The sequence below is a fragment of the Lactuca sativa genome, chromosome 8 (genome assembly GCF_002870075.4).
Source record: "Lactuca sativa cultivar Salinas chromosome 8, Lsat_Salinas_v11, whole genome shotgun sequence".
NCBI lineage: Eukaryota > Viridiplantae > Streptophyta > Magnoliopsida > Asterales > Asteraceae > Lactuca > Lactuca sativa.
The window spans coordinates 284985234-284998023 of record NC_056630.2 but is presented as its reverse complement, the minus strand read 5'-3'; the positions used below and the strand labels follow the sequence as shown (position 1 = coordinate 284998023).

Sequence of the window (12790 nt, the reverse complement as noted above, 5' to 3'; positions counted from 1 at the left end):
CTTATGATGTCGTTCAGGTCAAATGAATCAAAAAGATTATAAGAGGAATTAATTGCATGAAAAATTGGGTATCTATATTTGGCTTCTTTTCCAATGCTATTCTCTTAGATAGAATGTGCTACATAATTCTTTCGGTTATTAATTAATGTTTGATGGATTGATTTAGCACTAACATACTTTTTTCTTAATTTCAGTCCATAAAGTTATTGGAGTTTCTACAATTGCCTTCCAAGTGTCCGAGGAAAGGTCTAGCTCAAAACCTCCATTATAATCATTTAAATAAAAAAATAGTAGGTGATGCAGAGAAATGTGTTTCCAAGCCTTTATTTTAGATGCTATGTTGCTAATTTATGTTTTGATCCCTTGATTTTATAGCTACAAAGAATCTCCAAAGGTCGAAAGAAGAGACTATGGTGATTGAGAGGCTCACCAATGCACCACGATCACCTCTCTTTCTTTATCACTTTCTTTAAAAATCATGGGTTTTTGTTGTTTTATTTTGTTTTTTGTTTGTTTTTTATTCACTGGCCTATAATAAAGATGTAGATCTTTCTTTAGTTTTCCTAAACTGAAAAACAATTTGATATTGAAATTTACTATTGCTTTGATATTGAAATTTAGTTTTGCCAATCTCTTTCTTGAAATTTCTCACTGGTCATTTATAAAATCATTTGTTGCATTATCTAATACAAATTATTAGATATGCTCTATAAGTTTATTGACAGTGCTATAGACAGATTAAAATTGGGATGAATATTAGGGGTGGTCTTGCCATTTGGCCATATTTTCCTGTACAATATTGGACAGGCTTGATTTTGGCAATTTTCTATTGATAAACATGGATATGATTTGATTTTGGTGATGTTTCGATGCAAGTTTGATTTTTGGGTTGTCTTCTCCAGATCCTGTTTAAGGTATGTTGCAGTGTTGATGTTGCAAGTATGTTGGGGTGAATCAACCATGATTGAAGATGTCATATTGCTTCTTCAATAAGCTATTGAGAATCCAACAAATCGAAGATTTGTTCTTCTATTAGATAGGTAGGTACATTATTAAAATTCATATTGCTTCAGGTCTATCATATTAGGATTTTCTTTTTTCTTAAATTAACAGTGAACTAATATGGTTCTATTTGCTGATAGATACATGTTATGTTGTCTTAAAAAACAATGTCTGTTTTCAAAAAGCTCTTAGTAGTTACAAAGGTATCCTGATCAACTTTGAAAATTTATATTCATTTTTTTACTTTTCTTGAATTTTCTGTAATATATGTAGCATTGATGTGATATTTTTTTGTTAATATAGTAGGATATTAAATGAAATGGTATCTAATGATGTAAAGGTTGTTGGAGAAGCTATAACAGGTGAAGGTGAGCTTTGTGATGAGATTGAGGCTTACTATTTGGTGTATATTTTCCATAGTGGATTGGTGGATCCTTTTTTAAGTAATGTACCCTATAATGAGTCAACTTCAGAAGTTGGTTTTAACGAGCAATCCTAAATTCAAAATGGAAATCTTTACATCTCAGGAGCAAAACTATTGCTTATAACCCAATCAGTTTGGTCATGTTTTTAAGGCTTCTTATCAATTTAGGTTCCTACAACTTAAGATATGGGCTTCATAATAGTTTTCAATAAAATTACACATATTGAAGAAATGTAAATGCTAATATTCATTCTTTAAAGGTAGTAAAAGTTGTTGAGTGTGTGCTCATTGGTACTATACTTTGTGTTGGAATGGATAAGGCGGGCACTGAGCAAGTTGATGGAATATTTTAATCGTAATTGGTAAAATTTATTGCATTTATATTGATTTGAATGTTACTAAGGGGGTGTTTGGCTAAGCTTATTTAAGCATCTTTTTAGCTTATTACTGGTTCCACACTGGTATAAGCTAAAAATGGTGTTTAGATAGAAATAGGTTATACCGGTACCAAACCGATAATATGTCAAAATCAATAAGAGGCCCCTAACTTATCAGCTTATAAGCTATAAGTTGTTGAAAAGTGTTTATGATTTTTCATAAGCTTAGCCAAACACCCTCTAAACCTAAAAAGTTTATTAATGAAAGTTTCCCAACTAGAAAGCAAATCACAAGTGCATTAGGTGTGTGCATAAGAACTAAAACCATGCCGAAAAACTATACCAAAAAACCAAGTTGTTATATAAAATTGGTGGTTTAGGTTCTTTTTATATTTTAAAAGATATTTTTTTTAGGTTTGGCTTAATTAGTGTTATTCTAACTCAAAAATGAATTATGTAATAAAAGATGCAAGTATGATGCTATAATGCAAAAGTAAATGAAAGTGAATCAGTATTTTATGAACTAAACTCATAATGGTGTTATCTGTTTTTGTTGCTTATGGTTAAGATGAGGAAAAGAAAGAAATTAGCATGTAGATTGTGTAGACAACAATTTTTTTGAAAATGAGTAAGTGGACAATAATGATGATTATGTAGAGGTATATAAAAAAATTAATACCAACAAATTTAAAATCCAGATGTTATTCCAATAGTTTGACTAAATGTTACTCTTAAGACATTTTAAATATAGCATATTGGAATATACTAAAAGATTCCATTCCATTCCAAACAATTTTGAAGAAAGTAAGATGTTGTAACCAAAGCCATTATAGCCTAATATGCAAATAACCAAAGGCGCAATTAGTTGAAAATATAGTTTTGAAATATGTAGCTATCAAATGGATTTTATGTGCATATTATAAATGTGCAGTTGTGGGCGGTTCTTCAATTTGTCAGAATTCTTTACCTATTTATACAATTAACATTCGAAAGAGGCTAAATGCATGAAATAACAAAGTATTTTATAGCATCAAATTAAAAGGAAATGTTTGTTTGTTTGTAGCAGTCGTCTTTAAACATCCATGTTTACTTAATCAATTCACATAACTTTTTAGATGATTACTTTAAACATTCATGGTTAAACGGTTGAATATTTCACTTTATTTAAATTATGAAAGTATGAGATATAATTATATACATGGATTTCCTTTTGATTATATATATATGTAATCATGCACTTGTAATTGTAAACAAATTTAATTGAGATGGTTTAAAATGCACATATATTCAGGAAGCTACAAGTCCTTAAGGCCTACGGTGACATACCATATAAGTTGGTTGACAGATAACCCCACCCACACCCACATCCCTAAGTTAAGTTCTTTAATTTTCTGCCATTTTTTGTGTTCAAGTGGTGTTGTCAAATATAAGAGATAGCAATGTATATTCATATTTTGTGTTATTTTGTTCTTAGAATTTATTTATATACTTAAATTTGATTTTTTGTTTATTCTTTTATACGAAGTCAGTTGCTATGTATTACTTTTTCTATTTTAAATTGTCAATTCGTGTAATACATCAGTTATAACTTATATTCTAATAAAAGAAACCTAAAAACGTCATATGCCATTTTCTAACATGTCTCTTCCATAATATATGTTTCCATTTAAACTGTCTAGATCTAGATCATCTAGATCATTTAGTTCATAATTGGTTGTAAGTTTTGTTGGCTATGTAATTTTTTTTTGTACTGTTTATAGTCCAACTTTTCTCTATCCTTTTTTTTTTAATAAAATTTATATTATTGTCCCACTTTCCATTACAATCTAAATGGCAACCAACTATCTTTATAATTTTGTTTTCTTCCTATTAACACATTGTACTTTAGCAAGTCTCTAGAAATAACATTTTGATTCAAATACAAAACTTTTTTCAAAGCCATCAATATGTCTAATACAAGTTCTTACCTTTGATGAGATAAATCGTAGACGAATAATTTACAAGTTAATTTACATAATATAATTAATGTTTTTCTTTATCAATCGAAGATTTCCACAAGTTTAGTCTGATTTATTTTATTCATTTATACGCATTTTTTATATGTTTCCCGCGTTTTATAATCTAGTTAATATATAAAATAGAAAACAAAGAAAATCAGTGAGGATAACAATTATTATGTCTAATTTCATTAATCATCGACTACTTTTCCTTTTTATTGGTTTTAGTAACAAGAAGTTATCCACTTGTCCTTCTATTAATCATATTAAATCGAAAATTTGTTAACATGATTTGGTGAGTTAGTTTGGTTAAACTGGGCCCAAAAAATTAAATTGTTTTGTTTGGAGGGCACTTGAGGCAGAATTTCAACGTTAATAACATTATCGAAGAGAGGCATTAGTGTGATTTTATATTATGCTACTTTTGTGGATGTGTAATCAAAACTACAGACCATATGTTGATTCCCTGTCAACTTTTGCAGAGGAGGTTTGGGATTTAATTTGGAGCTGGTGCAAAATGACACAATTTGGTGCATCATTAGCCAAAGAGTTATTAAACTCAATCAAGTTGTCTCATTTTCAGGAAAAAAAATTCATCTTGGCTATATCTCTTTCTACGTGTTGGTTCATTTGGCGTTCTAGAAACAACCGAGCTTTCACCAACCTGCAACCTTCCAAATCTTGGATCATCGAACAAATAAAGTCGAATACTTATCTTTGGATTAAGAATTGGATGAGCTTATCAAGTCTAGATTGGAGCCATTAATGTATTTCTCATATGTAAACTTTTATATCTTGATATTTTGTATCTTGTATCATTAATGACTCTTTTTTTAGCTTGACTCTAGCTTCTTTCTAGGGTCTAATTTAATATAATTATCGTCGTTCAAAAAATATCATAATGGTCTCTCACTTGCATTCTCGAGTCATTTTGTTGTTGTGCATTTTATTTTGTAAAGACTCATACACTTAGTCAAAAAAAAATCTTTTATAATCTTATATTTATTTTGTCATTAATTTATTAATGGTCTTATGGTCAAACACCTATTTTATCATTAATTTATAAATGGTCTTATAATCAAACATTGGTGACTCAATATCATTATATTTTACTAATTCAACATTTTCTAATACAAAATATTAAAATTGTAATTTGATGTCATTTGTTTAGCAACTACTAATGTCATTAAAGTATGTAGAGTTCTAAAATATGTTTTATTTTATTTCTACATATTTAGATTATGATTCCTTCGAGGATGTAGATAGACGATTCCTGCGAGAATGATATTGTATGGTTAAAGAAGATAGAAGAAGATTTTCATGAGTAGAACAAGGCAATAGAGTTTTATGAAAGAACTTAGATATAATTCGTGAGGGATTCAAGATAAGAGGAAGAAGATTAAGGGATTTTTGAGGACCAAAATGAGGGGGCTAAGTCCGGATGATTGTTCCTGGCAAAGTTAGAGATATGTTTCCCCCCTATATGATAAATGTGGTTATCATATGTGATTTGACCATTTGGGTTTAGATGAGAATTGAATGAATTAAGAATAAATAGATATAGTGTAAGTAGAGTACGAAAAGGCATGCTAAGATTAAAAGATGTGTGAAAAGAAAAGTAAGAATATGAAAAAGGCATGCATACAGTATGAGGAGAATATAAATGGTATGAGATGAGATAAGACTAAGAGACAAGAAGAGAGATGATGTGAGAAAAGTATGAGAGAAGTAAAGATAGAGGAGAATAGAGAAAGAGAAAGATGCGAGATGATATGATAAGAGGCGAGGATAAAGTATAAGCAGAGTATAAGATGAGCCTAAGAAGAGGCTAAGAATGAGTTTTAGATAAGAAGACTACTTTACAATAAAAGATTATGTAAAAAGACAGAATAGTTTAGTAAGCTATGAGAAAGAGGAGATTATATTTGTGTGAGAAAGAAGATATCAAAATATTAGAATGTGTAAAGAAAGAAAGAAGATTATGATAACATGAAAACAGATAGAATATAACTCACCAGACATGTGGTTTGATGTTGTAGATATTTTCATGTTTTGTAGGTTCAGGTAGTAGCAGTTGTACAAGAGGAGGTATTCATGTAGTCTAAGTCCCAACACATAACATGAAAATATCTACAACATCAAACCACAAGGAAACTAAAATAAACAAAATTATTGGAAAGAGACCTTATTTTGAAGGAAGATTGCGTATTCTTACCTTAATGGATAATTAGGGTTATTTATGTAGTGTTTTGTGATTTGGGGATGCCTCGATGTTACTAGCTTGATTTTGTGGGTTACATCTTGTCTATTGTCAGGTGAGTTCTCACGAACTTTCTTAATATGTGGATCAGGTGATTATGGTATGTCCGACCACGAAGAGCCTCTCAGAGGGAAGTGTGGCCGAGATGCTTGGTTCTACTAGAGAATGGCCTCTTGGAGGAAAGTTATGGTGTACCTTAGTAGGATGTATGATCATGAGTAACCTCTCGGAGGGAAGTGTGATTAGGATGATCTAAATAACTAAAGAATAGCCTCACGGAGGAAAGTTCTAGTTGTACAGTAGTAGTTACAGATATGTTAGCATATGATACGTGATGTTACAGATATTTTAGCATATGATACGTGATAGATTGTAAGTAATATATGATATTTGTTTGATGTTATGAGCTTGATGTGTTTTGCATATGATCTATATATTAAGTAAGCATTGTGTTTACTCACTTTGCCCTAGGCTTACATATGTTATTTTATGTTTTAGTTGCAGGTCCTTTAGGTTCAAAGGGAAAGGAGTTGGTATGATTGTGATATATGGACATTATTGGGAACATGACATTTATTTCATATTATCTTTTGTGATGTTATTTACAAAACAATATTTTTTTTGAACCTGCAAATACAAATATATAATTTACTTCTAAACTAACACCTAATTCCATTTGATTGGATCTATTATAATCTCATTAGTTTTTTTTTAGACTCGCCCCCCATCAATAGTCATATCTATAATAGAATACTCAACAAATTCTTTAGGCATTGTATTAGTATTCATTTTTAAATTAGTAGAGACATAATCTTTAGCTAGCAAACATTTTTAGTCTTCAAATTAGAAAACACACAGAACCTCCGGTCTCCAAATTAGTAGACATAAAAATTTCAGTCTCCAAAGTAGTTAGGTAGTAGACACATAACCATATGTAATACGATTTCATCCAAGTTAGCAAACACAAAACCTCCCAATTCCATCAAAGTTAGCATATGTAAAACGTTCAATTTCCAAATTTAACAAGTACAGGCATCTTCCTCCAAGAACACATATACAACAACAAGAAGAAGATGGAAATTATGAGCCAAAACAAAAAAGTTAGTCCAAAACGTTTGTCAAATATGAGGGTTTTTGAAAAACAAAAAAGTTAATTACCGGAAAATTACTCGTAAACCTGCCGGAACAAAAATTGAAAAAATGTAAGTGTTCTTTTATATTTTTAAATACAAAAAAAGTAACTGTTTAAAAAAAAAAACTAATGAGATTATAATAGATTAACATATTAGCAAAAGCATAGCATATTAGCAAAATTAACATAGCATATTAGGAAAAGCATAGCATGTCGTGAAGCATAGCATAATAGCAAAATTAACATGTCGTGGATTGGGAAACTCGGTCAAACAAAAAAAAAAGTAAGTTTATATGAGTAACAGTTACAACATTTTATATGATGGATATCCAAAGCAAGGATTCAACATTGAATCTTCCCGTTTTCTCCAAATTCTGTTGTATGCATTCTATACCATGATTACACACACCTCTGTTGTTGTATACAATTCTAATCGGAGTTAATATTTTCATCATACAGAATCAACTTGTCTTCTGGTTAATCGCGCATACAATCCGTCTTTAAGGAGAAGTTGTTTATGATTTCCCATCTGAATTCACAAAGCCAATATGGTTTTAACTTATTTTTTAAAAAGACTAAATAAAATATATGCAGACAGATAGATACCTCAATGATCCGGCCACTGTCCATGACAATTATTCTGTCTGCAGCTTGTATAGTGGAAAGCCTGTGTGCAATTATTATCACAGTCCTCTTACACTTATCTCCATCAGCACGCAGTACACCCTACATCATCATCATTCATTCATTCAACCATTAAACCCTAAATTCATAATTCATAATTTATTTTACATAAATAATATATACCTTGACGTTGTATTCACTCTCGGCATCTAAAGCGCTAGTAGCTTCATCAAGAATCAAAATGGATGGGTCCCTTAGAACAGCTCTTGCAATAGCAATTCTTTGCTTTTGGCCTCCACTTAACAAATCATCATCAACGATTGTGTTATAGCCTTCAGGTAGACAGGAAATGAAGTCATGAGCATACGCTTGTTTCGCTGCATCTTCAATTTCTTCTTCACTTACATCTCGCGTGCATCCATACGCTATGTTTGATCTCACATCCATCCGAAAAAGCCGAGGCTCCTGTTTCTTCCAAATATATAATTTTTTTTTTTTTTTTTTAATAATTTCTTGTGGAACTTTAAAGAAAGAGAACAAACCTGTCCAACATATCCGATTCTTTCTCTAAGCCACTTGATGTCCATGTTGTTTAACGGATGCCCATCAATCAAAATCTACATTACACCACAACAACAAGGGTATTTACGTCTTTTTGCACAGAGAAAAGATCAATCCATGTCAAACACGGTTATGTGTACCTGACCACTTGTTGGTTCATAGAGGCGAAGAAGGAGATTGACTATTGTGCTCTTCCCACTACCACTAAGACCAACCTAATCAAAATTATATATATAAAAGATTTTATTTTTGTAGTTGTTGAAAAAGCAAAAAAAAATTTAGGCAGATAGAATTATAGACTTACTTACAAGTGCAACTACTTCATAAGGATTCACAGTAATGCTTATATCTTTTAACACATGTACCTGTTGAAAATATTAAGAAAAAATCAAAGGAATGGAATCACTCATTCCATTCCAATCAAACAGACTCTCTACTTGTTTACAGATATGAGAAAAATTAGAAGCGTACTGTTTCCCTTGATGTGTAGCTAAATGATACATTCACAAACTCAATAAGCCCCTTCAAATTTGGCAATTTTGATCCTGTCACAACTCAATATGCATGATCAATACACTAGTTTTTAACATAAATTTGGTACTATTTTGTTTCTTGATTATAAAAGGAGTAAATTACACAAATGGTCCCTATGGTTTGGGGTAATTTGCACACTTGGTCCCTAACTTATTTTTTTAACTCGAAAGGTCCCTACTATTTGTTTTTATTTACGCATTTGGTCCTTACTGTTTGTTTTTGTTACGCACTCGGTCCCTATCTTACCTAAAAAGACTATTATTTAAATAGAAAAAAATGGTAGGGTAGGTAAGGAAATGTGAGGGGGTGGGGTTGGGAGTGTTTATTTGAACAAATTAAAAAATCAAGGGAAAAAAATACTCTTTTTAGGTAAGACAGGGACCAATCATGTAACAAAAACAAATAGTAGGGACCTTCCGAGTTAAAAAAATAAGATAGTGACCAAACGCACAAATTACCCTAAACCATAGGGACCATTCGTGTAATTTACTATTAGGGAATGAAGAAATTGGTTGATGCTTGCCTTTGGATGTGAACTGCTGACTAGGCGCAAGATCCATCATTTGGAATACTTTTTCACTTGCTCCAACAGATTGCATTAAATTTGATAAATTGTCACCCACAAACCATGTTGAATAAATCAGCCATTCACTGTATAATATGAACTTTGTAAGCTGTTCAGCTGTTATTTTACCAGCCATAATAGACATTCCTCCTACCAATACAGCAAGAACCTATAAAAATATTTTATATCTATGAGCTATATATGAATAACTTTACATTTTTATGATATTGTTAAAAATAGAAGGAGCATGACCTGTGTAGAATGATACAGAGTGTTGAAACTGAAATTCCATATTCCATATGCACCACTTGTTCTCAAGCTTATATCAGCTAGTTTTTCCAGCCACGTGGTGTATCTGTTTGTGAATAAATATATAAATCTTAAATTCAACTTTAGAGCAAATGAAGATTTTTTTTAAGAAAAGTCCAAAAAAGTATACCTTTCAAGTTCTTTATGTTCAGTTCCATAAACTCGAACTGTTCTCATCAAAGAGAATGTCTCTTGTGCAACCTATATAAGAAAAAAATAAAATCCACCTTTTAGATTCTTAAAAAAAAAAAAAAAAAGATATGTATGAGTTGCACTCTTTGGGAACATAATTAAACTTTTTTGTAGTAATACTTCATTTGCAGATGCAGTGAACTCTTGTGTTAACTTTGCTGCTTTCTTCTGGTACCTATGCAAAAATCAGTCACCATTTTTTACAACTAAAAGGGTTATTTATGATGTGTGTTTCAGTTTAAAATCTTATGTTTCCTAAAAGCATCAACATTTACAAATATATGATCAAATAGGAGAACTTACTGTCCATATTTTAACATAACTAGTGATAAAGTAGAGCATATGGCCAATGTGCATAAGCCAAGTGGCCAAGACAACACTAACAAGTAGATCAAAGCCCCTGTGGCCTGAAACAAAATATATAAACTAAGTTATGTACTTTTTAAGGTGAGGTCATGGATAGATTCTATTTGTTTTGAAATACAAATATACCTGAAGAAGATTGCGTAATATTAGGTTAAGATCATTCCCAATAACCCGTGAAACCTGCTGACAATCTGATCCTAGCCTACTAGTCAAATCTCCAATACTTTCAGAGTCAAAAAAGTTTATATCCTGTGAAAAAAGTGAAGTTACAGATGATGTTGATATATCATAATGATGTTTTTGTCCAGAAAGCTTCATGGAAACATTGTTTATAAACCTGGAGAAGAAGGATGGAGTATAATGTTTCCCTCATTCGTTTTACCTACAGTACATAAAGTGATAAAACCAAGATCAACATCTACAGTGAACAATATTTCTGATAAAACTTCTTTGAACTAAAAGTCAAACCCTTTTAGTAAAATTAGTTTAGAGTCTAACATTGTAATGGTTTTGGTTGAAATAGATAAGTTTATATGAAGATACATGTAGTAAATGAACTCACAAGGATCATATTTGCAATGCCAAACCAGCAACCTCTTAGTCCACTGGGAAGTTAAATAAAAGATCACATGTCAGAAACTTCTTATTAAAATCTATAACTGCTGTTAAAGGACATTAAACAGTTAATCTTATATGCAATAGTCATGGAAGCAAACAAGAACAAGCCACTAGTTTGTTTCAAAGAAGAGGAAGATTAGACCATACAAGGTTTTAACCTGCAAATACCGGAAGTGATGCATAGAAACATCAGTAGCTTCACATTTCCCTGAAACACAGCTGTCTCACCACTTTGGGCTGAAAATATAGATGCTGTAAGGAAATGAGGAATGGAGATCTCTGTAAGCTGAATGATAAGAACAAAATCTAAGTTAGTGTCACAGAAAAGAGATTAAATTAACAACACAATTAAATAGTAAATCAATCAGCAGAGCACCCAATAAACATTGTGAAGAAGACAAATAGATAGTAAGAAATCAATAGCGCTCGTGTTGTAGATCATTATACAGTTATTTCATCAAGAATATGACTGTTTGCTACAGGACAATTATGCTGGATGCTTTAGAATCTTTGCAAGGTTCGAACTCAAAACCAAATTTGCAACTAAGGGATTGTTTATGGAAGAATAGTTTGAATTTCGGCAAGTTAAAAGGTAAACTGATTCATCTCGAATTTCTATGGCAATAAATAGGAATGACTCGACCTAATTCTACCTGATTTAAGTCCAATTGTGGCCTCATTTCAGTGAGATTGTTATTAGGATAATTGATGCCTTCAATGCAAAATAAAAAAGAGAGCATTACCGCGGTTAGAATTAGGGCAGAGAAGGCAGCAAAGATAACCCAACGATCATTCGCAATTAATCCCCACATCCGTCGAAGAGCACGCACCAAAGTCACCGGCTTCGCAGTTACCGAGACTTCCACTTCATCAGAAAACCTCCACCAATTTCCACCAGGAAGCACCGACGAAACCAGACGAACAAATCTCAACAACCTTTCCGACACCCCAATGGCATTATCCTCTCCGTAATCCGTCCCCACTCCATCCGAAACCTCTGGACTACTATCATTATTCCGCAGTGAATATCCATTAACCGACGCCGAATTCACCGGCGTAAAAACAAGTCTTCTGTTCGCTCTCCGGCAAGAGTATTTTACCCCTAATTTGGTGGTGAAATTGAACTTTTTCGAATGAATATTTGAGTAAATGAAGCTAGGATGACGATGATGATGATTATTAAGAATCAAAGTCATTGTTCATTAAATTAAACAGAAATTAACGGATACTGAAGCTTGTAGATTCGAATCTCGCCGTTTTCACCGCCAAAAAAAATGGCTGCCGATTGAGGGTGTTATCGTCGCCGAATGACTGGCGAGCAGCTAATCTGTTAGTGACGTGGAATGGGTATGGAAAAACGTTTTAGCAACGAAAATAGTGGCGTGTTTAGCTTCAGCGAACGGTGCCGTTTCGGGAATGTATATAATGACGTGAAATGAATACTAACCACTTACTTTGTGTTGTGACTCAATTGCCCTTTTATACCTACTCGTATGACCTTCGCATTATTTTAAAATTTGCAAATAAGTCCCTACACGATTTGGGTATTGTTAAACTTTTACTCTAATAAGTAACAGACAAAACCTCATAAATAGTCCATGTGGTTTTTAAAAATCTGAGATATAGTTTTTAAGTTTAAAAAACCTTATAAATGGTCCCTTCTTGTGATTTCAAAACTTTTAACAAAGAGTTGTTTTTACTCACTCTGTCAGTTTTTAGCCGTTAACTGCTATTTGATTAAAATAATAAGAGGGTATTTCCATCATTTCACTTGTAACCTCTAATTAAATGAGGGAAATGACTATGTATTCGATCATCTTCATGTCAAC

General features: G+C 31.9%; 1 protein-coding gene across 2 annotated transcripts; it reads right to left on the bottom strand.

Annotated features, from left to right (window-relative positions):
- Positions 1 to 7420: 7420 nt before the first annotated feature.
- Positions 7421 to 12379, bottom strand: LOC111882300 (ABC transporter B family member 26, chloroplastic). Of its 2 annotated transcripts, none has more exons than XM_023878657.3 (17): positions 11705 to 12379; positions 11120 to 11247; positions 10906 to 10948; positions 10681 to 10725; positions 10470 to 10592; positions 10281 to 10384; positions 10098 to 10152; positions 9916 to 9986; positions 9729 to 9831; positions 9435 to 9645; positions 8849 to 8922; positions 8686 to 8742; positions 8518 to 8592; positions 8359 to 8433; positions 8000 to 8281; positions 7799 to 7918; positions 7421 to 7721 (listed from the first exon to the last, which is right to left on the bottom strand). In XM_023878657.3, exons 1-17 carry the CDS (start codon positions 12155 to 12157, stop codon positions 7644 to 7646), a joined length of 2097 nt encoding a protein of 698 aa, XP_023734425.1. In that variant the 5' UTR covers positions 12158 to 12379; the 3' UTR covers positions 7421 to 7643. The 2 variants fall into 2 exon arrangements, with proteins under 2 accessions (XP_023734425.1, XP_023734426.1); XM_023878658.3 differs by having other exon boundaries at positions 11109 to 11247; positions 11705 to 11846.
- Positions 12380 to 12790: the final 411 nt, after the last annotated feature.

Excerpts from the sequence above, each read along its gene's own strand:
- LOC111882300 (XM_023878657.3), bottom strand. The coding sequence starts at position 12,157 with ATGACTTTGATTCTTAATAATCATCATCATCGTCATCCTAGCTTCATT. Across the intron at positions 9,987-10,097 it reads TCACTGCATCTGCAAATGAA|GTTGCACAAGAGACATTCTC; the intron begins GTATTACTACAA and ends TTTCTTATATAG. Across the intron at positions 9,646-9,728 it reads CTCTGTATCATTCTACACAG|GTTCTTGCTGTATTGGTAGG; the intron begins GTCATGCTCCTT and ends ATATTTTTATAG.